This window comes from Hippoglossus hippoglossus, chromosome 19, assembly GCF_009819705.1.
Source record: "Hippoglossus hippoglossus isolate fHipHip1 chromosome 19, fHipHip1.pri, whole genome shotgun sequence".
NCBI classification, from domain to species: Eukaryota; Metazoa; Chordata; class Actinopteri; order Pleuronectiformes; family Pleuronectidae; genus Hippoglossus; species Hippoglossus hippoglossus.
The window spans coordinates 5,265,283-5,289,920 of record NC_047169.1 but is presented as its reverse complement, the minus strand read 5'-3'; the positions used below and the strand labels follow the sequence as shown (position 1 = coordinate 5,289,920).

The window sequence follows — 24,638 nt, the reverse complement described above, 5'->3', positions numbered from 1 at the left end:
GGCAGCCTGTACATCAGCTGTGAACACCATCCCTATGATTTGTAGATCTGCAGTGAACTTCCTTTCCCCGACGCGAGTCCTCAGCCAGTCTGTCTCACGCGCGTATCTGTGGCCGTCGTGCAGCAAAACTGGATTTAACATCGACCCAGAGTGGACAGAGACATCATAGGACAACTCTCACCCGCACATAGGTGAGTCCAACTCTACATTTGACCGAACTATGCGCTAATTATTCGCGTTAGAGGAGCGTATTCGCCGGCTGCACATGCGGGGAGGCCCGGTGCGAGGCTAGCGTTAGCTTAGCAGCAACGTGTCCGCGTTGTTTTATCCGATATAACCGCTGTGTTAGCTTGTTAGCTAACGGGCCGAGGTGTTTTGTGTTACATTATGTTGGTTTTGTAAAACCGTCGTTTGTAAATAACGTAGCTGTAGTTTGGAGTTAAGTTGTATAACCTCTTCGTTTAGCTGGTCCATCTGTCAAAGGCAATGTTAGCTTAGTGGCGGGTAGCGTTAGCACGTACCGCCGAGGGACGCTTACTTTACCGGTACATTTCACCGGAAGTTCTGAAAAAACACGGAATTAACGTTTTTAGAATGTAAACATCAGCTCTGAAAGTCTTTAGATAGTAAACTCAGATCACACAGTGAAAAGACACACACAGCAACGTGCTACTCACTTGCTAGCTACGTAATGTTTATCTTGATAACACACTGCAGTAGTTCTCCTTTCAGTATGTTCTATAATGTGTGTTAGCATCAGCAATGGTGTTAAACAGTGTTGTGCAGTTTGTTTAAATGGGAAGATGAAATCCACCTGCTTTTCTGGAAGGTGTTTTAAACTAACATGTCCATTCTACTGATGCAGCCATGACAGGGTTAGTCATCGTAAGCAATACACAGGAATCGAAGCAGTTTTAACACAAAGCAGAGCACACGCACCTCCACCAAGGCACAAATGTTTTCTTAAATTCAATCACCAGATGGGGAACACTCGTGTGTGTATATCAGTCCATTGATTCCTGGGAAATATGTTCCCACACTGCTCACAATAGAAGTTCTGGATGCACAATCAAAACAGGTTATTCGCAGATCCATAACACATCCTTCCACCAAGTTTCATGGTAATCCATCTACTAGTAATTGTGTAATGCTGCTGACTAACAGACAAACAAGCAAACGCAGATAATACAATTCTTGGCGGAGGTGAAAAGGGTCAAATGTTCTGGAAACCTTCTGTAATTTTGTAATTTTGCCTTCACAGATTGACATCGACCTTCAACCATGTCTCGTTTCTTCGCCACCGGGTCTGACAGTGAGTCAGAGGAGTCCTCGTCTGCCGATGAGATCACCCCTAAAGCACCCGGGACAACTTTCAAGCAGTCAGTACAACTTGCATTTGAATTCCATCACTAGGAATCAAATTGTACTTGTAGCAGTTTTCTCACACATCTGCATGTTCTTCACAGGTCGTTGCTTCTTAGTGATGATGAGGAGGACACCAAGAGAGTGGTGCGCAGCGCCAAGGACAAAAGGTTGGTCTTTTTTTTAAAACAGTGTTCTTAAAAAAATACATAGATTTTCTGATACAATTTAGTTTTAAATGCTTTCATTTTTAAATCTTAAGATTTGAGGAGTTGACCAACCTCATCAAGACCATCCGCAATGCCATGAAGATCCGTGACATAGCCAAATGTCTGGAGGAATTTGAGCAGTTATGTCGAGCGTTCCTCAAAAGCAAGAATATAGTGGACAAAGAAGGTGTTCCTCCTTTCTACATTCGTCTTCTTGCCGACCTGGAGGACTATGTGAACCAGGTCAGTACCCCAGAGTTAAACCACAAATCTTTAAATACAGAATTTGAAGTTTATGTGTATTAACCTTGGTTAATGCCCTCTGGCATGTTTAATGTCACAGTCTCCGCTTTTGCCGTACAATTGAAATAATTAACATTATTTTCTGTCCAGCTTTGGGAGGACAAAGAGGGCAAGAAGAAGATGAACAAGAACAACGCAAAGGCCCTCAGTACTCTACGTCAGAAGATCCGCAAGTACAACAGAGAATACGAATCAGAAATTGCTGCATACAAGGAGGTAAATTAGGAAACTTGTCCTCAGTGGTTTAATGCTTCAAATCAAATTCTGTGGTTGTACTCTGCCCAGTTGTAACTGTCTAACAGGGCGATGCTGCAAAAGAGCACATTACGTTCTAAAAGGTAAAATAAAATTCCCTCTGTGTCTTTTAGAACCCAACGGAGTCTGCAGATGAAGAGGAGGAGAAGGAGCCAGAGGATTCTGGTAAACTTGCTGTTGATATGTTTGCTTTTGTTAAATCTCACGATCTCTCTAAAAGTGCACAAGCAATTAAACAAACTACAAACCTTTAGAATAGATATGAAACCTTTCACAGTCCTGAGGGACGCCTGGTTAATTACACTATTATATATCATTGTAATTTTTGTTCCTCAAGGTTCCTCTTCTGAGAGTGAAGCAGAGACAGGCGATGAAGTATCAGCCGACGCCTTCTTGAAGAAAAAACCTGAGCCTATTCCAGACGCCAGCGCGTTCCTCAAGACTGAGAAGGGATCTGGGGTAAGAGGCCACATTAGAATCTGCTGACGATGAAAAATCTGGTGCAAAAGACAGTAATTGTTGTGTTCGAGAACTCCTGTGTGAGGGGAATACCTAAACTAATGAGTTTTTCCCTGACAGGATGAGTCCTCTTCCAGTGATGATGATGATCCGGAAGACTGGGGCTCAGATACTATTGACAGTGGCAGCGATAGCTCGGACGATGGGGAGGGAAAAAGTGCTTCCCTGGCGGTGGTCTTCCTCAAGAAGTGAGTCTCCATTTGCACATCCTTTTACCGTCACAACAGAAAAAGCAAGGATCAAGTACAGAGCACTGAATGTTTCTCAGTTGCATAGTCTTTCACATTTTGAAAACTGAATCACTGTATGTAGATACTTCCCCGACTAAAGTATCTTGCAAGCTTTAACAACCTCACTGGCTGTGTCTGTCCTCAGGACCCACGAGTCTGAGAAGTCCAGCGAAAAGAAAGTCGGGAAGAAGAAGAAGCCCAAGAAGAAAGAGCGGCTAGAGGAGGAGGCTGAGGAGGAGGGAGGAGAGGAGGTTGAAGGAGGCTGGGAGAAGGTCAAGGGAGGCGCACCAATGGTAAAGGTAAAACGAATGTCATTTTGTGAAAAGTGAAATTCGTTGTCTTTCTTTCTTTCATTCATTCATTCATTCATATTAAATTAAAAACAGTCATGATAAACTGTCAAAGACACGTGTAGTTGATTTTACAAAATGTGGAGGAGCTTGTAAACATCAGCTTGTGTCAAAAGAAACAACCAAATGTTAATGTCATGTGGTGTCCATCAATGCATCAGGAAAAGCCCAAGATGTTTGCCAAAGGCACCGAGATCAACACAGTAGTGGTGGTGAAGAAGCTGCATGAGATCCTGCAAGCAAGAGGCAAAAAGGGCACAGACAGGTAACAGCCTAGTAAAACACTTTTTTTTTTTTGTCATCACATATGCGGAACTTATTTGTTGTTAATTACAAGACATAAAGTGATGTGTGACCTGAACAATTAAAGTCGTCATTGCTCTAATGATAAATTCTCCATGTGACAGGGCTGCCCAGATTGAACTTCTCCATCTACTGGCTGGCATCTCTGCTGAGAACAACTTGGGTCAAGGTATCCTGGTCAAGATTAAGTTGAACATCATCGCCTCCCTGTATGACTACAACCCCAACTTGGCAGCCTTCATGAAGGTAGGAGAGGCTGTCTTTTCTAAACATAAAAACCAGGGGGGGGATTAAAAACCGATCTAAAAGACTTGCACAGAACAACAGAAGGACTCAGTGTGTACATTTCTATATTGGCCTATTGAAAAATTATTATAACAGTTGAATGTTAAATCAGCAGAAACATGAGCTTAAATGCAGTTTTGACAGTTTTTTTAAAACATTTTGTATTGAAAAATCCGGCCCAGGAATCCTGGTGAATGAATGTGAATCTGTCTTCGTGACCTTTAGGCCGATATGTGGAAGAAGTGCCTGGATTGTATCAACGAGCTGCTGGACATCCTCTTTGAGGAGAACAACAACATCTTCATCGGGGAGAACATCGCAGAGGACAGCGAGAGTCTGGCCGTCTCTGAACAGGTATCTAGTCTTTTCTGCTTTTTTCCCTTTTCATTACAGATATGAGATATTTTGAGGTTGCAGTTTGTTCTAGTTGGTGAGTAGATCCATATTATCTTAATATTTTGCCTCACAGTCATTTATGGAAGCTTCATATGTATATTGTACTTTTCATGGAATTACACGTCAGCCACAACATTAAAACCAACAATAGTAGTTTAGATTGGTTTAGTTTGTTACCTTCTGCACAACGTGTGGATGTGTCTCATAAGCCCAGATCCAGGATGGTGTTCCAAAAAATAGATATGAACCTCTTCATTGTGTGTTTGTCAGCCATTCAGGGTGCGTGGATGTGTGTTAACTCTGGTGGAGAGGATGGATGAAGAGTTCACCAAGATCATGCAGAACACTGATCCCCACTCACAAGGTGAGTTAATACCGTAATAACCCACTCAAGAATAATTTTAAAGCAAGTATTGTGATTTTAGAAGTGAAAGTAAACATTGATTATTGGGAAATTATTTTTATAGAATCCCTGATTTGTGTCGCTGAAACATCTAATAGTTGTCAAACATCTCTGCCTGGTCCATTCCAATGTTGTGTTCTCCGCTCTTTTTCCAGAATATGTTGACAATCTGAAAGACGAGGGAAGAGTTTGTGGTGTCATTGACCGGCTGCTCAACTATTTGGAGAACAAGGGCAGCACTGAAGAGATCTGCCGCGTCTACCTGCGCAGGATAATGCACACCTACTACAAGTTTGACTACAAGGCCCACCGACGCAGCCTGGCCCTCCAGGGGGAGACCAAGGTACGAAAAGCACAGAAGTGAATCAGCAAGAAAGAACTGGGTTTCTGTTGATATAAATATCTCTGTACTTGATTGTGTTCATATGTTAACACAGTTCATTAGTAAGTGTAACATGTCTCTGTCCGCTGTGTAGTCTGAGCAGGACCAGGAGGAGTGCGAGGGGGAGGACAGCGCTGTGATCATGGACCGCCTCTGCAAGTTCATCTATGCCAAGGATCGTACCGACCGTATCCGTACCTGTGCTATCCTCTGCCACATCTATCACCACGCTCTGCATTCACGCTGGTACCAGGCCCGCGACCTGATGCTGATGAGCCACCTGCAGGACAACATCCAGCACGCTGACCCGCCCGTACAGGTAGGCAGGCAGACACAGAAACGCTACACATGCAAACTTGCAAGTGTGAATGCCAGAGATTAAAAAACGTTTGTTTGTTTTCTTTTGTCCTAGATCCTGTACAACAGAACCATGGTCCAACTGGGCATCTGTGCTTTCAGACAGGGCATGATAAAAGATGCCCACAATGCCCTGCTGGATATCCAGTCCTCTGGCCGTGCCAAGGAGCTCCTGGGTCAGGGTCTGCTCATGAGGAACATGCAGGAGAGGAACGCCGAGCAGGAGAAGATCGAAAAGAGAAGACAAGTAAGTCCAGCGCGAGTAGATCAATGAACATTGAGCAGATCAATGAACATCATTGTAGCGACCACATGCAATGATCTTACTTGAGATAAAGTAGTTTTGTCCTGACATTGGAAATACTTAAAGATCAGGCTTCACATGTGATTCCACAGAACCTGATTGTTATAACATTGCTTTAACAGGTGCCGTTCCACATGCACATTAACCTGGAGCTGCTGGAGTGTGTGTACCTGGTGTCAGCCATGCTGTTGGAGATTCCATACATGGCTGCCCATGAATTTGACGCCCGCCGCAGGATGATCAGCAAGCAGTTCCACCACCAGCTTAGGGTGGGAGAGAGGCAGCCGCTGCTGGGTAAGCAACATGTCTCCTCACAAGCCTTTACACCAGTTAAATCCACAGAGAAACCAGAGGATTAATGCATCTCTCTTTGTCCTCCAGGGCCCCCAGAGAGTATGAGGGAGCACGTGGTGGCCGCCAGCAAAGCCATGAAGATGGGAGACTGGCGAACCTGCCACTCATTCATCATCAATGAGAAGATGAACAGTAAAGTGTGGGACCTGTTTCCTGAAACTCAGCATGTCCGCAAGATGCTTGTCAGGTTGGAGAAACTATTATGATCATACATCACCAAACTTATTTTCAAGTGTATATATATCAATCTTATTAAATAGCATGTTCTCTCTTCCTCTGTGGTAATACTCCGTTACGTCTGGTAGCTGATGTGTCATTGTTGACTCAAAACTGTTAAAAACTCATTGTTCTGACATTCATACATTTATTTTAATACATTTTACAGGAAAATCCAGGAGGAGTCACTGAGGACTTACCTGTTCACATACAGCAGTGTGTACGACTCCATCAGGTAAACACAAGATGTATATTCTGTGCTAGTGTCAGACATTGATACAGAACTCTGAGCTTTTAGCTTGAGCTTTATTCTGTATCCTCTTAGACCAGAAATGGCTCTGTCAGGTGTTTCTCTGTCTCCTAATGTGACTGCAAATAACATTAACAAAGCTTAACTCCCATCTTATCTGAAATGTTCTTACTTGATGAAGAAGATAAAACCAGTTTTTATCTGTCCTCTCAGCATGCAGACACTGTCTGAGATGTTTGAGTTGGAGATACCCACAGTCCACAGCATCATCAGCAAGATGATCATCAACGAGGAGCTGATGGTAAATGTCACAGCCACCGTTCTGAATTTTAATTGGAATAGATGGGACTGAATATCTTTATTGAAAGATTTTGCTGCATACTTGCATGTACAAAAATGTACATGTTCCATTGTAATTAAGGGTCCAAATGTTTTGTTCCTTCCTACAGGCGTCGCTCGACCAGCCCACACAGACGGTGGTGATGCACCGCACAGAGCCCACCTCCCTGCAGAACATGGCTCTGCAGCTGGCTGAGAAACTGGGCAGCCTGGTGGAGAACAACGAGCGCGTCTTTGACCTAAAACAGGGCGTCTACGGAGGCTACTTCAACAGAGGTGAGTTTAGACAACACACCGTCTGCTAGATGTGTTTGCACGTTGTTACATCCACCGTGTTTGACAAAGGTCCCCTTGATATTACTGACTGATTAGTGGTTCCTTATTAAAATGTCGCCTGGATGTTCTTTGCTTTACAGATCAGAAAGGTGGCTACCAACAGAACAAGTCCTATCAGAGAGGAGGTACGTGGCTGAGTTTGTACATCTGCTAGTTAGTTATTGCTCCTTTTAACTGTGTCGCTTAGTTTGCATCGAATCAGTAACATACTTGTAATAAATAACAATGTCAGGTTAAGAAAAAAGCATTTTGAACTGTTGCATTTGAAAGTGTGTGCAAACCTTCAAGACGATCAGGTAAAGATATTAACTTTGTATAAATGGATTAAATGCTGCAGTGTGTTTTGCTGGTAGATAACCATGTTTTTCATCTGTGCACGTTCACAGATCAGAGAGGTGGCTACCACGGGAATAGGGGTGGCTACCACGGGAATAGGGGTGGCTACAGAAACCAGAACCAAAACAACTACTGAGCTTTGAACGTGAGGATTTCAGCCCCAGCACCTGAATTAGTCTTCATTCCATAACAACAACCACCACCCCCATGTTCTGTACTTGGCACTTGGCTTTGTGCTGTTCTCCTTGTTTCACTCAAAACTGATCCTGAAACAGCTGAAGGCCATTGAAGTTACAAGCTGTTCTCACTGCAACTGCATAGTGATTTATTTTTTTCCAGTTCTGCCACTTCCACTTCTTTGGGTAAAGTTTTTTAAGATTATTGCTAAAAGAAAATGCTACAAGAAAGGCAGTGCAGTGAGGCTGGTTTGTGGCAGTGGAGTCAGGTGACCGATACGTCAAGTATTGTTGACTCATTCTTGTCATACTTATCTAATAAACAATAATAAACAGTGATATCTGAGTTTTCTTTTTTGGCAAAGAGAGCAATTTAACTTCAGGTTTAAGTCTGGATTGGCATTTTTACGATGGTGGTTCACTTCTTATGGTAACACATCAAAACTACTGACCAATCACATCAACAGAAAACCAGTCGTTGATCGACAGGATCCTCATACAGACAAAAGAGTTTACAGCAAAGTGACAAATGGATGTTTTTGTTCATCAGTTGAATTGTCAAACTGTTCCAGACTTTTCATGTGTTCACTCTGCTTTCAAAACAGCTTCTAACAAACAGATGACACTGTGAAATATTTCCCATGAGTGTTAGTGAACATTTTATTCATCAGACTTTAACTAAGTCTCTAAACTTTTTTTATCTGCATCAGAGAAGTTGATTCATCATCAGTTAAAAAAAGCTAAAATACTTTAAATCCCTGTAACTTGTACAGTATATATCTAGCCTGACCTTCCAGTGTTTATTTTCACATTTCACCTTGTTATATATCACCATTTCAAAAAAATGTCTCCTAAGTCAGATGAGCCAGAGCCAGCAAGACTCTCCTCTGGTTACTAATTAGCTCAGAAGTTTAATCCTCTGACAGCCAGTAAAAACCTTTTTATCATAATTATATTTTAAAATAAAAGTCCACACCAACCCTTTCACCTTTCAACCAACCCTGTCAAAGCAGCTTTGGTTATTTGTCTTTCTTATTAAATGAAAAATTTAATTTACTGCTGGGCTGCCAAAGAATGAATGAATGCTTTGTAATTTAGATCAGATCTACATTAGCCTTTCCCTCTCAGCTTTCATACCTATTTAACATGGGTCATACAATCATAACACGTTGTGGCTCCTTTCACTCCACACATTTCCTAACAGCGAAGTGTTTGAAGTATTAGCTGCCTCCCCTCAGACGCAGCCTCCTCCACACCTCTTTCCTCAGTAGCTCCCTCTCTTTGCGGATTCCCTGCAACACAGTGCGATTCTCCTGAGCCCGACGCACCAGGTAGGGCAGTGTGTCGTCCACTGAGCCGTATGGCACTGACTTGTATATGGCATAACCCTCCTTAGCTGGAGGGAAGAGGAGAGAGACATGAGACGTGAACATGTTCATCAATGTAGGACTGGTAACCAGTGCATGAGAATACAATATATTTTCACTGGTGCATATTTGAGTATTTGTCTGCAGGTTAAGTCCTGTGTCCTGTGGAATAAGCACAATGACTTTATACAGATAATATAAATAATCAGCAGCCAACCGAGTGTGAGGGAGACGTGGTCACACATTCCCAGCAGCTGGCCGAAACACACTGAACCTCCATCTTTGTTAATCTCCAACTCTTCCATCCTGAAGACGAAACAAAACAATTACATGATCACACATGATGGTGGAACCCAATACGGGGCTCGAGACACTGCATCCAGCCACCAGGGGGCTTTCAAGATGCTTTGGCTTCATTTTTGGGGAGCAGTCATGTCGTCCATCTTTATTATGGTAGTTATGGTACGGTTAATATCTTTGGCTGTGGTATTAAGTTGCCTGGACTTGTATGTAGCCCACACTTTTAAGAGTTATATAACGTGTTCTGACCGTTGGGCGGCTCGTCTCACGGACTCCTCGTTGTGGGTGGCGATGATGATCCTGTGGCGCTCGGGTTTCTGGGATATGGCTTTCAGCATGACATCCAGCAAGCCGTTATAACTGCACACACAACAGATGAAATGTGTACGGGTCAAGTTCTCTGTCAGAAATCGTTCAAAAATTCAAAACTTTTGAATTTTTATGACAACTGAAGGCTGCCACAGGTTCTATCTCATGTTTGGAAGGGGAGGGTGAGGTGATGGGTGTTCAGCTGCAACATGCAACTTCACCACTAGATGTCACTAAATCCTACACAATTAACCTTTAATGCTTAGGATGCATTTGCCTGGTTTTATGCACAGTAATGGCCGTCGGCCCCTACCCACCTGTCGTTGGTGTCCTCCCAGCACTGATGGACGGGGTCCAGTCGACCTTCTTTCTCTGCCAGTGTCCTCTCTTTGTCCATGTAGGCTCCTCTCACCAGCTTGACCCCCAGACAGAAACCCTCGCTCTTGGACAGAGACAGAGCTTCTAACAGGAGGGACCTGGACTCCTGGAGGACACAACGGAGAGAGGGAGTATGTGGTGATGTCTCCTTTTCAGAAAATACCATAGTAAGTGCAGTTCAAATTTGATATTCATAAAAACGCGACAGATTATTTGATTTGCCTTCAGATAACACTGATATGTGTTCCAAATCCAGGCGCTGTCTTTGTTAAACTTCTTCATCATCGCCATGGTGACAAGAGAGAGGGCGGGGTTCATGTAGGTGTACTCAGCATCCACCAGGACTCGGACTTTGTTTACACTCTCCTAAGAAAGCAACAGACACAACAGATGCAAAATAATAAAAAATACATTATTTAAAAAAAATAATGTGATGACATCAAAACAAATTTCCCCTGAGCCTTCACATCTGTACCTCTGCTATTTTGTTGAGTCTCCGAAGACCACACAGGAAGTGGGCGACTTCACTTTCATCCAACCCAGGGAAGCTGATTGGCTGAAAAGGGATCACCATCAAAGTACTTAGTAAATGTGTGTGTGTGTGTGTGTGTGTGTGTGTGTGTGTGTGTGTGTGTGTGTGCCTCTCCATCCATGGCCTTCACAACCAGACTCAGGTCGTACGGTTGTTGTGCAATGAGGGTTGTGAGTTTCACCTTGATACAAGCACAGATTCATCACAGTCAGTAAACACACGTCTACACTGTATAAAGGGAGCAGACACTCGTCAATACTGCTGAGGGGGCGTTCAGGAGCAACAGCCTTGAACTGAAACGTGTATTCTTATCTTTTTTTCCCACATATTTGAACTAGATTCAGGTTGTGTTTGGCTCAGATGTGTCAGGGTTCTAAGAAATCTGATATCTAATATCAACGCCCCCTATACTGAAAATGGACATTAAAATGTTTTTTTCACTTTTCTTGCATAAAGAAATCCTGCAAAAAAATAGCTACAGTTCTATTTGTTTCAATTAAAACTGGACAGGCAGTTAAAAAGGTGACGAGTGGTGATGAGGTGTGAAACAGAGCCTTACACACAGATCCGGGCTGAGCAGAGCTGTCATCTTCAGCTGCATCATTGGGTCTTGGCTCCAGGTGTTGCCGTGTGACATTCGCACACATTCCAGCATGGCCTCCATGTTGTCGTCATATCTCTTCTCCCTGGAGGTGAGAAAGCAAATCACTTTTTAAAAATGAAGTTGCACAGACAAGCACACGTCTCATCCTAACTTTATTTCTAAAAAACGAATTGAAGGTTACATGCAGATGAACCTTTAGAGCCACATTAACGTGAACTAAGTCTAAGTGTGATCAGTGAAAGGAGAAGAGTAAACTGGAGAGAAAACACTCGTCATCAGCCTCCAGGTTTTTTACCACTGGTTTTATCAGCATGTTTTCTGAAATGTTTGTTTTGGGAGGTGTCAAATTTCAGTTGACTAAAATGTTCTGCAAGCACCGTAACACACAATGCGAGAAAAAGTAAAAGTCAGGTTACCGATCCACCTGAAGGGGAAACTAAGTGTTTCAGTTTAATATATGAAAATGAGCCGAACCCGGTGCTTTCTCCAAGATCCTCCTCAATGGGCACTGCCAGCATGGGCCTCAGTCCCAGCAGCTTCATCTTCTCCATGGACTGAGAGATCTCTGCCTCACTCTCTCCGGCCACAAACTGAGCGTACACGGTGGGCCGCAGCAGCAAGGAAAAGCCCCTTCTCCCCAGGATGGTGCGTGCTGCGGACATAAGCTAAGAGAGGATGACAAGAAGAATGAGAAAAGGACAAAGATGCTTTATTTTGTGCATTACAGATGTAAACAATGTGCACTCAAGTATCAAATGTCACAACAAGGAATCCTCAGAGCCTTGACAACACTCCTGCCCAAGATAAACTAAAAAACTCTCATTCAGATTATTTTCCTGCACCTATCAATCATGATGAGTGACAGATGTCGTCTCACCTTCCCACAGTTGTTCACCAGCACTGGGATGGAGCAGAGGCGGAAGACCCCCAGAGCACGCAGCAGCTCCCCCCAACTCTTCACCTTGAAGGCGCTGGGATCCTGGAAGGCCAGAGCGGCCGAGAGCAGGTCGGGCTGCCTGGCAGCCACCGTCCGGGTGGCCGCGGTGCCCATCACCCTCAGCGGCAGGAGGTGATGGAGTGAGGGGCGCAGAGGAGGGCGTATCATCATCCTGAGAGCAGCACGTGTGTCTGGATGGTTTGAAGTGTGTGTGTAAATCTACCTCTGGTGTAATTTAGAAAGGTGTTCCCTCCAGCTGAACCTGGCATGAGTAATAAAAATGAATAATCCAGCGTATCAGACAGAAAGTAGACAGAAATCAGCAAAGCTCACTGTCCTGCTCTCAAGCGACGGACCTAAATGACGAGAGGTCGTCTGTTGTCGCTTGTTTTTCAGGAGAACCAGTAAAATTCATCATCTTTTTTCCCAACTCGCAGGTTAATGAGTGACTGTTGGACAAAATTGTGTAAACATGACGTTGACCCTTGGGATCAAGCCACAAGCTACTGCGTCACTTGGACCCCAACCGACCGCAAAGCATCAGAATCGCACATTATTTATTGTCACCATCGCCAAGGAGGCTATATTTTTATTTACATTTGCTTGCGTGTCTGACACCAGGATTAACTCACAAACTACGAAACCGATTAGCATCAAAATTTGTGGAAGGGTGTCACATGACTCAAGGAAGAACCCATTAACTTTTGGAGATAAACAGGTGGAGACAGGATTCTTTAGGATTTGATGTAATCCTTGACGACAGTATGGGTTTTTGCTTTTTCCCCTCTTTGGGTCGGTGATCCTTCAAAAATGGGTCTATGAGCTAAGTTGAAGATTGTTTAATGGTGGAGTGGACACATAACACATGCCCCTGAGCTGTGGGTTAAATGTAGGCCGGGGGGGGGGGGGGGGGGGGGGGGGGGGGTTGAGTTAATGATATAAGGCAGCGTCAGGGGCCAGTTTCAGAGAATCAGTGAATCAAAGTAAGATTTAATTAGTTAAACAGCTGAAATGTGTGTGATTTATTGGAAGAAATCATTCAGAGATACAGTTGTTTGGAGGAATTTTTTTTTTATTGCCATCGGACATTTTTATGTGTTTTTAGGCGTAGTCTGGTTTTGTATCAATCAGCAATATTAGCCTATATTTGATCAACTGTTTATTCAGCTAAGTTGAGGTGAGGTGGCAGCTTTTATGCTTTTTCTGAAAAAAGAATTACTTAATAAGAACTCAGTGACAAAAGCGTGACAAAGAAACAATTTTATTTTTCCCTGTGGAATGGATATTTGAAAAGAAAATCTTCAACAGCTATTTACAGATTCTGATCAATTCATCAGCTCTCTCTCTCTCTCTCTCTCTCGCTCTCTCTCTCGCTCTCTCTCTCTCTCTCTCTCTCTCTCTCTCTCTCTCTCTCTCACACACACACACACACACACACACACACACATATTCTAATGCTACACATTGCTAAAACCCCTAAAAGCGCTATAAGGCCAAAACATTTTGTCAACATAAACATTGCTGCGTTTCAAAACACAGGTCTTGCACCCATGTCCAGGTAGGACCCCTGGGGGTGGGCATGACCATGCTGGTGTTGTCTGTACAGATGCCTGAAAGGGATGGAGAGGGATGAGTGAGGGTCCTGACACAGCCGCAGGGGGTAGGACGGAAAGGTTTGGTAGAGCGCAGGAGGAGGAGTGGAGGAGGGAAGAGATGGATCCAGCTGAGGGAGAAGAGACGGGTGGTGCAGTACCATCTCTGGGCGATACGGGGCAGGGGGGTTGAACTGAGGCATGGAGCCTATATCAACCGAAGGGTACGAGGATGTGCAGGAGGACGCATGAGGATTGGGAAAGTTTTGAGGATAGGTGGGTGGAGCGGACTGCTGGAAGGAAGAGGAGACGGCCAAGCAAGAGGAAGGTTGGAAAGGAGGGTGAGGGAGGGAGGATGGTGGATAAGAGAAGGAGGAGGGAGGGAAGGCTGCAGCGAGGGAGGGGGCTGACGCTTGGTGGCTCAGATTTTGGAGGTGCAGGCCGGCGTGGGCCTGGCTGGGTGACACATTCGTAAATGAGAGGTTTTGCATGTGAGGGGGGACGGAGGGGAAGGCAAAAGATGTGGCACCACCGTGGGAGGGTAGGGGGCACGGCAGAGTGGGAGCCGGGGGTTGGTTGTGGTTGAAGAGAAGCTGAGCAGCAATTGGAACCGGATCAGGATTTGTAGGCAGGATATTTGGATAGATAAATGCTGCTGGGCTTTGATCGTTGGGTGAATTATTTCCACTGGAGATACCTTCTCCCTGCAGTGGCTGACTGGGCTGGGTGAGCACAGGGTGGGTGGATATCTGGTGCTGCAGGCCAGACTGACACGCAGAAGATGGGGCGGGGAAGGAGGCGTCTGTGGGTGTGTGGGGGCCAATCGTCTCTGGGATGGTGTGGTAGGTGTTGGCGGAGGGAGAGGAGGAGGAGAGGAGCGGCTGTGGGGAGGAGGAGTTGGAAGGAGGTGGAGTGGGGAAGGTGAAGGTGGTCTGCTGCAGGGAGGGAGTGGTGGAGACGGGGGAGGAGGAGGAGGAGGAGTGGAGCGTGGGTGAGGAGGAGAGGATTGAGGGATAGTCGAACGGGGGGATGGAGGGCTGAGGAGCAGATGTGGCCAAGGGGTCGGGGATGGGGAGGGAGGAGAAGGAGGAGGAGTGAGAAAGAGGAGCTGAGGGGAACGAGGAGGAGTTGGCCTGAGCAGGAGGGAAGTTGGAGGTGTAAGCTGGTTCACCCATAGCGTCTGATCTGTGGAGGAGAAATAGAAGTAAAAGTTTAATGAGATGCAGTAAATTTGACACAATTAATCAAAAGTAATTATAATATTAATAAATGAAACGTATAAATCACACACACCTTTCATTTATACTATTTGCCACCTCACTCCTCGGTGCGTCCTGCATCCCATTGGCCATGGAGATGCCGATGTCAGACATCTGTGATGCCATGAACGCCTGGCCGAGGTCCAGCGGCTGCTCTGGGACCAGCGTGTCCTGATAGCGTGTCACCTCCTGTGGTCTGTACCCACAGGAGGGGTCAGCCAGCTGGGGCAGAGAGGACAGAGCCAGGGCCTGCAGGTCTGCGGCGGTGGTGGAGGAGGTGGGCAGTGGCAAAAGCTCTGCAGAGTCGCATGGATCACAGTTGACTGAGGGAGACAGAGGTGGAGGTGTGTCAGGAGCAGTCAGGTTAAAAGTAATATTAATCATACTAGTCAAAGTAATGACTTGAAAGGATGTGGTGTGAGTCTGCACTTACCAATATCTAAAGTTTCCGTCAAGTCGGATATTTTGCGCTTCTGTCTTGCATCTCTTTGTCTGCAGAGGAGAAAAAGAGGAGTTTAGTTTCTTTACATCATTTGTGCGACAAAGCGTGTGTGTGTGTGTGTGTGTGTGTGTTTCCATGTCTGTATTTACTTTTTGCTGTTCATGCCGTCCTCTCTGAAGCCCTTTGCGAAGGGGTTGGCGCTGATCTTCAGCTCTGTGATCTGGAAACAACAAGAATAATTCACTTTGGTTTATATTCTCTTATTCTTTTTACTTTGCATTTTACAGAGTCTACTATCAATTTGAAAAACAAAGATCAGGGCTCTGCTGCTTGAGCACATAGAAACCAGATCCAAATTAAATTCCATATTTGGTAAATTTGGGCCTTGATGGATGTACACACTCTTTTATCCCGTTCTAGGTTTTGGCCTAATCTTTAATATGCAGTGTAAAGGTAGTGTTATGGTACCTTGTTGTTCTGGTAGGCGGTGACCGTGAGGAACTGGGTCTCGGGGAACACGAAGGAGTGCTGCCCTCCACCCCACCTCAGCACGTCTCTGGCTTCGATCACATGAACTCTGGGCTGGTAGCGATGCAGTGAGTGGAGGATGATCTGGAAATAGAGGAAGAGAGATTTGCTCAAAGTCCTCGGTGAAGGTTTTTGTGCTGTGTCTGTGCTGAGTCCGCAGTAAACGTACATGTCCCTGTGAGTCCAGTGTGTTGTTGGTGAGCTTGGCGTAGTGAAAGGAGATGGTGCGGCCCTGCCAGTGAGCGCCCGTGGCGGGGGAGTCTGGATGAATGAACACCCGGTCTGGTAGCCTCGCCTCTGCCCCCCCGACAGCCTGCCAGCCGCCACCTTGGAAGCGGTAGCGGGAGTTGTCCAGTGGGACGATGTCCAGGAGGAGGATGTAACGTAGGGACGGATTCAGGCCCGACAGCTTCATCCTCAAGCCGGGAAACATCCGTCTAGAAAAGTAAAAGACGAAAAACACGTTTATGTTTGTCTATTGTCTGGTTAGTGTCGGAGAATAAGACATGAGGATAAAAACAAAGGTGCAGGAGCTGAGAGTGAAGCAAGAGGTCAAAGGTCACAGTGGTGGTACACATGCAGTATTCAGTATCGCAGTATTCTCTCACCGGCCCTTCTTTGTGATGATCATCTCTGTGCCCACGGAGCTGAACTGTTTCCATAGAGACGAGTTCTCCAGCTCCATCCTCACGTCGTCTTTTGGGGTTTTGGTCGCAGGCTCGCTTGGGATAGTGGGAGGGGCCAGCAGCCTTGGGGGCAGGGCTTTGGCGGCCATGTCACAGGCGGGAGGAAACAGCGACATGTGGGCAGGAGCTTCCCGGTCTGAGGAAATGCAAAGTTACAGATTATAAAGTTATAATAATAAGATTTTAATGATATCAAACTCTGTTTTTATCCTGTTTTATGGTGTGTGACTTCTTTGCCGCAGCTATTCAGTCTGTTTACACTCTTGAAATATCATTAATTTTGTAGTATTATAACCTAAAACACCAGTCGGGATGGTAGCCAGGACTGAAATCTTAAGGATAACAGCTAAAAAATACAATCAATCAACTCAGGCTTTGGTCTCAGATCATCTGGGAGCTTCAAATCAAAGCTCCACTGGAGCTCCCATCTTTTCTAAATGACACCAACTGCAGCTTCCATTACAGATGCAGTGATTTAAACTTTAAAATGTTTTTGGTGAATCATTTAAAAATCAGATAAACATTCAAAATATTCTAGGAAAAAGTATAAAATCATTTTTATTTTTCATGCACTGTCCCTCTCACCTCTGTAGAAGCAGTCTCCGATCCTCTGAGGTCCCAGAGTCAACCCGGGGTACATCTCCACACTCAGCATCCTCCTGGTCTGCGTCTGTCACTTAGATCTCGTCCTCTTCACCAGCTCCAAACTAACATTTCACTCTTCAACTCTGTGTCTTCTTTCAGATTGACCTCAGCTGCCTGAAGCGTTATCAGTCCTCTGCTGTCCTGGAGACCTCTTCTTGAAAAGAGGCACTTCTGTCTTGGCTCTGTGTCTCTTCCTGTCTCTCTGCCGTCCTTTGCTCCAAATGCCCTCGGTGGCGTCTTGCTCTGTTAAATAGGTGTGTGAGGCTTCACACATGAGGCCAAATGGCCACATTTTCATTTGTCTCTCCATCTTCCCTTATGTCCCCACCCCACTAAAACAAACAACACTGGGCAAAGTGTTACTTTAGTTTCTGAAAGAATCAGTGTTGTGATTTGTTGTTTCATGTCAGTAGAGGTGGAATAAGTAGCTTCGCTCCAATACTGTTTTAGTTATTTGTACTTAAGTATTTTCAATTTCACTGCATTTCAGGGCAAATATAGTGCCTTTAACTCACTAGTTATTTAAGTAGTTTTTAATAATGATAAGTTATTGTTGCTACATGTTTATTTAGCACTTATCAGAAGCAGAGATAACAAAGTGCTTTATAAGGACAAATAGAGAAAACACATGCATCTCACATAATCTCTTTACACATAAACCAACCTGTATACACATGTTAACACACACACATTTACCTATGTTGAATATAATGTTATATATAAAAAATACTCTATGGATGGATAGATGAATACAAAGCAGTTTTTCGTAGATATTCTGCAGATGAGCATCTATCCATCCATCCATCTATCTATCTATCTATCTATCTATCTATCTATCTATCTATCTATCTATCTATCTATCTATCTATCTATCTATCTATCTATCTATCTGATTATTTTTACACTGGTGTTGATACTTGTAACATTTCTTGCAGCCGCAGCTCGTGTTTCAAACGGCTCTTGTCCTTCCACATAAATCCAATGGTTTACTGGCAGCTCCCCTGTGGCTGCTTGATGACTTGATGACAGGGCTCTTCCTCTCAGCAGTCCGCCTGTTAGTGCTTCTCTGCAGGGAGTCAGGCCTTGAATGAAGCCGGAGGAGGAAGACACTTTGCAATTTGGCCTCTACAAAAACACGGGTGTCTGGAGGTTTATATGTAGGTTTGAATTGAGGCTTCAGCTCAGCATTAAAGCTGAATCTGGCCGAGCATTTTCCAAAACAGTGGAAATGTGGAATTAATCAATTCAACACTAATTCTGTCTTCCTGTCTGGGACGTTTGGTGAGCAGACAGGCTTTGTGGTTAAAACACGATAAAACAACAACAATCTGGACCACACAGACAAATCAGTATGAGCAGCGGCTGGTAGTCAGACCCTTCACTTAAAGTAAAATCAGCAATACCTCAGAGTGAGATAACTTCCTTACAACCAGAAGTCCTGCTTTTAAAATGTTTGCTCCTGTTGTTGTTACATAATTATTACTTATGTAAGCGGATTATTATTACTGATGCTTGAACATGTATAAGAATTGTAGTGGAAGTATAAAGGAGCATTGTATACAGTTACTTGTGCTTTTGATATATGCAAACCAGGTGTAAAACATGAACAGCTAATAACCTTGCTTTTTATTATTACCTCTACCAAGGAGGTTATGGAAGTTTGTTGGTTGGTTTGTACGTTAGTTTGTGAGGAAATTGTAATATATATATATATATATATATATATATATATATATATATATATATATATATATGCATAAACTGCTGGACAGACGACCATGAAACTTGGTGTAAGAACACATTACATTTTGGTGCGAATCTGGATCAGGGGGTAGATGCAGGATATATTTTTGCGGGATAGGGTGTTTTTTGACATTTGCACTGATTTCCAAGGGAATCATTCATGGATCGTGATGAGAAAAACCAGGCCCATTATGGGGACTGATATTTATGAGTGTGTGTAATTTGGCGCAGCTTGACTGGATCTAATGGGACTGTTGGGCCTTGTGGGAGGACTGAGCTCTACTGAGTGTCATTCTAGTTTTTATCTGTCAGCAAGTTTCTATTCAGCCATTAACGCTCTAACTTGAATTCCTTGAAGTGACAACTGAATTGAACAAATCCTCATAAGACTGTAATATGAAGGACGTGGCTGCAGCATTGATCTGCTGCTTTCAGGAGGACGTGCCCTCGGAGCATAGAGGCTCTCGAGCAGAGGATTACCGTTACATCATGGCTCGAGCTTTTTGCAACTTCAGTGATCAGCTGGATAAAGTGTTTGGCTTCATCTGTGTGTAGAGGATTTCCTATAAATTGTGTCTGCCGGTGATAGAAAACTGTCAAACTGACAAACTCACCCCTAATCTACCTGCTCATGGACATTCTTGCCGATATCACAGTGACAGCTGGAGTGCCCTCACATGAGTGAAGTGAAAATGTTGTTCTAGTTGTTGTTTTCCTTCTCCATTTGTGTGCGTGTGTGCTGGTGAGAGATAAAAGCGAGCGGGGACTGAGGGGAAGTGGAGGTGTGAACGCCACACCGAGAGAGAGAGGTCATTACCTTGATGGCTGCAGCGAGGCGGGTGTGACGTCCCTTAATGTTTTTACGAACTAACAGGTGTGTCGCAGGCGCTGCAGCCACCAGACTCTGTAACAGGCCATAATGAGGATTGTTACGTGTTGTTTTTTTTAACCATCAGGTCAGTGTGTGCTGTTTGCAGTGCATTCATTATTTCCACAGGTTTTGCTCTTTGACGTGTTCCTGCTAAGTGCTTTGATGTCCTCCTCTATTTACTCACTGAGGTTTGAGGTCAATCTACAGAAAACACTTGATTTCCTATTGTTATTGTTTGATTTTATTTGAGCAAGCACAAACCGGGAGATTGTCTGATTTCCTCCATCATGTATATGATGAAACAACAAGGCTTTTAATCCCATGAGGATTACCCTGACCCCAACTCTGAGCAGGATGCAAACACTTTCAGGGAAAACGTGTAGATGCTGAGATTTTCTCACCCCATCGACGAAGGGCACACTTGATGTCACCGATTATCGTGATTAAAGCACACAGTGTGTTGTCTGTGAATTAATCCACTCTACGTATAAACCACATGCATTCAGATTACAGATTACAAGCTTCAGTCCATTTTTGGGATCAACCAGGGCCCATTTTATTAGGACCCTGCTATAAATACATGACAAACTACATGTACCAAGGAAGCACTTTTCATCATGAAATGAGGCACAGTTTGTTTACAGAGATACAAACTTCACACAAAGAGCAAAGCCAAAGAGTTTTTTTTTATGCAATCATTTCACACACACATTCTATCTGCCTCTGCCAGAGAAACGCCGACTCTGATCCAAACATCTCCGATTCACCCAACAGATGTTTAGGATGTGGTCAGACCACCTCCAGGGGATCTCGGTCGGCCTTCGACACCACCACCGTGACGCTGTCAGGGAGACGCACAGCCAGCTTCTCCCTGAACACAGTCAGGAAGCCTCGCTCGCTGTTGCTGTGATCACTGAGGATGACGCTGGTTCCCTTCGCCACGGTGTCCAGCACTTTGTTGTGGGACATCTCGCCTGAAAAATGGATATTCATCACTGTGATATCTGGTATTAAATCCGCAGGAATATTATATTTTTGGTTGAAACCTGTACCTGTGATATGAAGGTCGGCTTTGACCCCACTCAGCACTGAGGCACCTGATCCAGCACACACAGCCACGGTGCACACAGAGGACTCTGAAAAATGAAAATCTGGTCAACCTCTTTTCATAGATTTATTAGAACGTGTGAGAAATGAGTAACTGGTTCATCACATCGTTTACATGTGTTATTTTTAAGTTAATGCACCAGGACGACGTGTGAGGTCATTACCTAGTGTCTGCCCCGATCCTAAAGCCAAACGGAGGTGATTCAAACCCAGGTGAGACTTCATCTTCTGGATGGCTGTTGCCACGGTTACTGGCTGGACCAAAATACTGAGTCGCCCTGGGCCATAGCCTGGAAGAGGAGGCTGCAGGGAGTGACAGGTGGAGGGGTCGGTTTAAAATGATGCATGAAATAAGATATTGGTAAATCGTACTATAAACATCTGCTTTGTGACAGGTAAAGAACAACTTTTAGAAGAAATATTTATTAACCTTGTGGTTCTGAAATAATAATAGTAATAATAATAATACCTTCTCTAACTTCAGGATGCTCAGGGACTGGCTGGGAGTTGTGTGTTTTAACAGAGCGTGGACACTGAGGGTCAGCGCTGACTCACTGCAGGTTACACCGACATGGATCCCACTGTTTTCTGGTCTGTGTGGAAGATAAATACATCATCACTGTGGTTAGTTTCTCTTCTCTTCGATGTGTTGTCATCATTCAAACTTGCCGAAAATAGTTCATGAAGGAGAATTGATTGTTATTCGTATTTAGCCGTATGCTAATGGGGGTGGTGGAGGCTTTGATATCCAAGGTGTGAAAGTCGACTCTCAAAATGCAAAGTGGCTAGAAAATCAAACCCAGAATAATAAACTAACACTGGCTGTTGTGAAAACACTGGTAGTGGCCGTTTCATCAATAAAACTGAGGCAAAAATCTTGCAGAGGCACAATTTTCTCAACAGTTTTCACAACTTTGATAGAGAAAAGTAGATTCAGCTGGTAGTTTTAAAGGTAATCAAAAAAGGGATGATTAAGACAAAGACAATCAGTCTTAACTTGCTGCATGTTTTGGAAATCGTCTGCAGTAAAGTCAGAAATGTGTCATGAAACACGACCTGTTAACTGAATGCTGTAGTGCTGTTCCACCATCACATTCCTTCAGTTCCTCCATGACGGTGCCTAGTTCCTCTGTGCTCCTGACCGTGAATTCCAGTTTGTGACTGTGGGAGGCGCCACCGAGCGCCTGACTCAGCACAGACACCTGGCCGCTACCTGAGAATCACAGACAAACACCAGAGATGGAAAACAATCACTCAGGATAGTGGACCAGTGTGTCAGGCGTCATGTGTCACAACATTTTAGCCTGAGCCTCCATTAAATATGCAAGTAGCATAAGCAAAGTGTATGTGACACATTTTCCATTCAGAGTGACGTCTTACCAAGTCCCCCGACCAGCCAGTCGTTTATGCCTCCTTTAACGCTGTCCCACGATGTGTGAGGGGAGAAGATCGCCATCCCGGCCTCCACCGCCCGCACGGCCAATCGCTGCTTCCAGTCTTTCTGAACCAGACGCTTGATTGGCCGAAACAACGGAGGGTGATATGAGATCATGAGGTCGCAGCTCATGGCCTCTGCTTCCTCCATGACGGCGTCTGTGAGGTCGTTGGTTAGCAGGACAGTTTTAACAGGCCGAGGTTTGCTCGGCTCCACCAACAGGCCGACGTTGTCCCACGACTCAGCCAGGGACAGAGGAGCGAGCTGCTCCAGCACCTGCAGAACCTCTTTGAGCTCCATCAGGCCTGAACAGTGAGTCGAGTGACAGAGGCAGTGGGCGGAGGGGAAATGAAAAGACGGGTGCAGGGGGAGCAAGGTTTGTCGGTTTGTCAGGAGGCTGCGACTGTGAGAAGGTGAAGGGAGAGATGGACGGATGGATGAAACTGTGGAGGCAGAAGAGCAGAGAGCAGAGCGTGAGATCAAGCTCCGGTTGGCACAGAGTCTTCTGTAGGAGAGCGATACAAAGGTCCGAGTGAGATTTCCTCCAGTCAGCATCAGTGGAGACCCGTGTGGCTAAAATAAAAATAATTTCTAAATGCAGTAGGTTTAATTAACCCCCATCGAAAACGATTCCACTGAATGAACCTGAGCCTCAGATTTATGTTGGACATGTTTAATTGATTTTCATTTCGTTTTAGGGCTTGAGGTCAAACGGAGTGGATCAACCTGTATTCATTTTCTTTCTGCTAAATGCATTGTAAATACAACTGTAAACTAACAGGTGATAAACAGACTGGCTCTTTTTAACTGGTTCAAGTTTGTGTCTTTCAAACTAAATAACCCTTTTCCCTTTAGCCACCTCACTTATTGTTGTTTATGGCCAGAAAACCAGCAAAGACTTCACCCACAGTGAGCGATCACCAGTCTGATCAGATTCACACTGAGTGGACTCCGGTGTCTCTAATGCAGTGGTTCTCAAACTTTTTCTGTCATGCCCCACTTTGGAGCTAGAATATTTTTCATGCCCCACCCACTCCCCTGCCCCAACAAAATTATGACAAAATGGGCCAAGTTTAACATGTGTATTTACATAACATACACATGAACATTAAATTCACATTACTTTCAGGAATTTCTGATGTCCAAATAAAAAACATTTTTCAAACAACTTTTTGTGACATTTGTCGCTTTTTTCAGAAAATAGTGCAACAACTTTGCTTAAATTCAACTTAATTTTAGTACTTTTGGTGACATTTATCACTACATTCCTCCATCAGTCTGTACTTTTTAAAAAAAAGAGAAAAAATAAATTCAATTAAAATCACTTTGTTACAAAGATGATAAAGCTCCACCAAAAAGAACACATGCATGTGACTGGGGTGTAATGTTTCTAAGTGTCTTCTTAATTTGTTGGGTCTCATAGAGTTTTCAGACCTAAAAGACACACTGGTCTCTCCTCATGTCCTCCTTCATTCACTGTGAACCCAAGAGCAAGACAGGCTTCATCCTACTTTCTTTTCAACTTGGTTTTTGAACACTGTGTCTTGTTTGTCACTGAGCTGCTGCTTCACGTGAACGAGCTCTGACCTCACTGTGTGTGTCTCTGAGCGAGTGGGGGGGGGGGGGCGGGGCCTGTGTGTGGGAGCGCGCGCACACACACACACACACACACTCCTGGTATTTCATGCTGGCCTGATACGATGATGATTTAACAAATTAACGTGACGTTCCCTCACGTTCAACATATGAAAACTGATTCGTAAAGTTCCCTGTTCGCGAAAAATATGCGCGACATGCACAACACTGTACAGAGAGCCGCTGCCGAGGGGCTGAAGAGCTGCTGTTAAAGAGATGCGAACGTCAAAACATTAGTTCCGCCTCACATTTCCCCCTCCCAGTGGGGGCGCGCCACACAGTTTCAGAATCACTGCTCCAATGACACAGACAGTTAAACCTTAAGTTTAATGTTGTATTACATCAATAAAGCTGCTCAGTTATTTCAAACCCTCTGACGTGATCTCCACCCACAGCTGTGAGAGCTGCAGGAGCCAGCTAACAGCTCAGCTAGCCAGTTAGCCGACATTAGCTTCTACCAGCACACATTGTATTCACTTGACTGTATCGAAGACGACAGTGTGAACGTGTCAGTGCGTGAATGAAGGAACTCTTCATACTTTAGCTGGACTTGGACTCAGGAAGACAAACGATCCGCTGGACACGTTTCACCCGGAGTGACGC

General features: G+C 44.5%; 4 protein-coding genes across 11 annotated transcripts; 1 reads left to right on the top strand and 3 right to left on the bottom strand.

The window, feature by feature from the left end:
- Positions 1-37: 37 nt before the first annotated feature.
- On the top strand, positions 38-14,694 carry eif3c (eukaryotic translation initiation factor 3, subunit C). 4 transcript variants are annotated; one of them, XM_034570378.1, is made up of 23 exons: positions 38-191; positions 1,262-1,379; positions 1,467-1,532; positions 1,625-1,814; positions 1,965-2,090; positions 2,243-2,294; positions 2,467-2,588; positions 2,709-2,836; positions 3,024-3,171; positions 3,390-3,493; positions 3,636-3,777; positions 4,042-4,170; positions 4,483-4,576; positions 4,771-4,958; positions 5,092-5,316; positions 5,410-5,601; positions 5,781-5,952; positions 6,040-6,199; positions 6,398-6,463; positions 6,692-6,779; positions 6,928-7,093; positions 7,234-7,274; positions 14,644-14,694. In XM_034570378.1, the coding sequence occupies exons 2-23, from the start codon at positions 1,282-1,284 to the stop codon at positions 14,677-14,679; spliced, it is 2,733 nt and encodes a 910-aa protein (XP_034426269.1). In that variant the 5' UTR covers positions 38-191; positions 1,262-1,281; the 3' UTR covers positions 14,680-14,694. The 4 variants fall into 4 exon arrangements, with proteins under 4 accessions (XP_034426269.1, XP_034426270.1, XP_034426268.1 ...); XM_034570379.1 differs by having other exon boundaries at positions 7,234-7,278; positions 14,651-14,694; XM_034570377.1 differs by having other exon boundaries at positions 7,234-7,278; positions 14,648-14,694.
- prodh2 (proline dehydrogenase 2) lies at positions 8,690-12,511 on the bottom strand. 2 transcript variants are annotated; one of them, XM_034570382.1, is made up of 11 exons: positions 12,033-12,449; positions 11,630-11,820; positions 11,111-11,237; positions 10,661-10,732; positions 10,495-10,575; positions 10,242-10,385; positions 9,959-10,125; positions 9,582-9,692; positions 9,250-9,338; positions 8,899-9,061; positions 8,690-8,815 (listed from the first exon to the last, which is right to left on the bottom strand). In XM_034570382.1, exons 1-11 carry the CDS (start codon positions 12,261-12,263, stop codon positions 8,803-8,805), a joined length of 1,389 nt encoding a protein of 462 aa, XP_034426273.1. In that variant the 5' UTR covers positions 12,264-12,449; the 3' UTR covers positions 8,690-8,802. The 2 variants fall into 2 exon arrangements, with proteins under 2 accessions (XP_034426273.1, XP_034426274.1); XM_034570383.1 differs by lacking the exon at positions 8,690-8,815 and having other exon boundaries at positions 9,043-9,114; positions 9,158-9,338; positions 12,033-12,511.
- tbx6 (T-box transcription factor 6) lies at positions 13,488-19,891 on the bottom strand. Of its 2 annotated transcripts, none has more exons than XM_034570380.1 (9): positions 19,805-19,891; positions 17,185-18,369; positions 16,522-16,735; positions 16,083-16,350; positions 15,854-15,997; positions 15,535-15,605; positions 15,377-15,435; positions 14,978-15,266; positions 13,488-14,869 (listed from the first exon to the last, which is right to left on the bottom strand). In XM_034570380.1, the coding sequence occupies exons 2-9, from the start codon at positions 17,252-17,254 to the stop codon at positions 13,621-13,623; spliced, it is 2,364 nt and encodes a 787-aa protein (XP_034426271.1). In that variant the 5' UTR covers positions 17,255-18,369; positions 19,805-19,891; the 3' UTR covers positions 13,488-13,620. The 2 variants fall into 2 exon arrangements, with proteins under 2 accessions (XP_034426271.1, XP_034426272.1); XM_034570381.1 differs by having other exon boundaries at positions 17,185-18,326.
- Positions 19,805-24,595, bottom strand: LOC117752770 (NIF3-like protein 1). Of its 3 annotated transcripts, none has more exons than XM_034570387.1 (7): positions 22,346-22,959; positions 22,022-22,178; positions 21,435-21,558; positions 21,130-21,268; positions 20,911-20,994; positions 20,626-20,832; positions 19,805-19,891 (listed from the first exon to the last, which is right to left on the bottom strand). In XM_034570387.1, the coding sequence occupies exons 1-6, from the start codon at positions 22,953-22,955 to the stop codon at positions 20,648-20,650; spliced, it is 1,299 nt and encodes a 432-aa protein (XP_034426278.1). In that variant the 5' UTR covers positions 22,956-22,959; the 3' UTR covers positions 19,805-19,891; positions 20,626-20,647. The 3 variants fall into 3 exon arrangements, with proteins under 3 accessions (XP_034426278.1, XP_034426279.1, XP_034426277.1); XM_034570388.1 differs by lacking the exon at positions 19,805-19,891 and adding an exon at positions 24,575-24,595 and having other exon boundaries at positions 20,388-20,832; positions 22,346-22,843; XM_034570386.1 differs by lacking the exon at positions 19,805-19,891 and having other exon boundaries at positions 20,388-20,832.
- Positions 24,596-24,638: the final 43 nt, after the last annotated feature.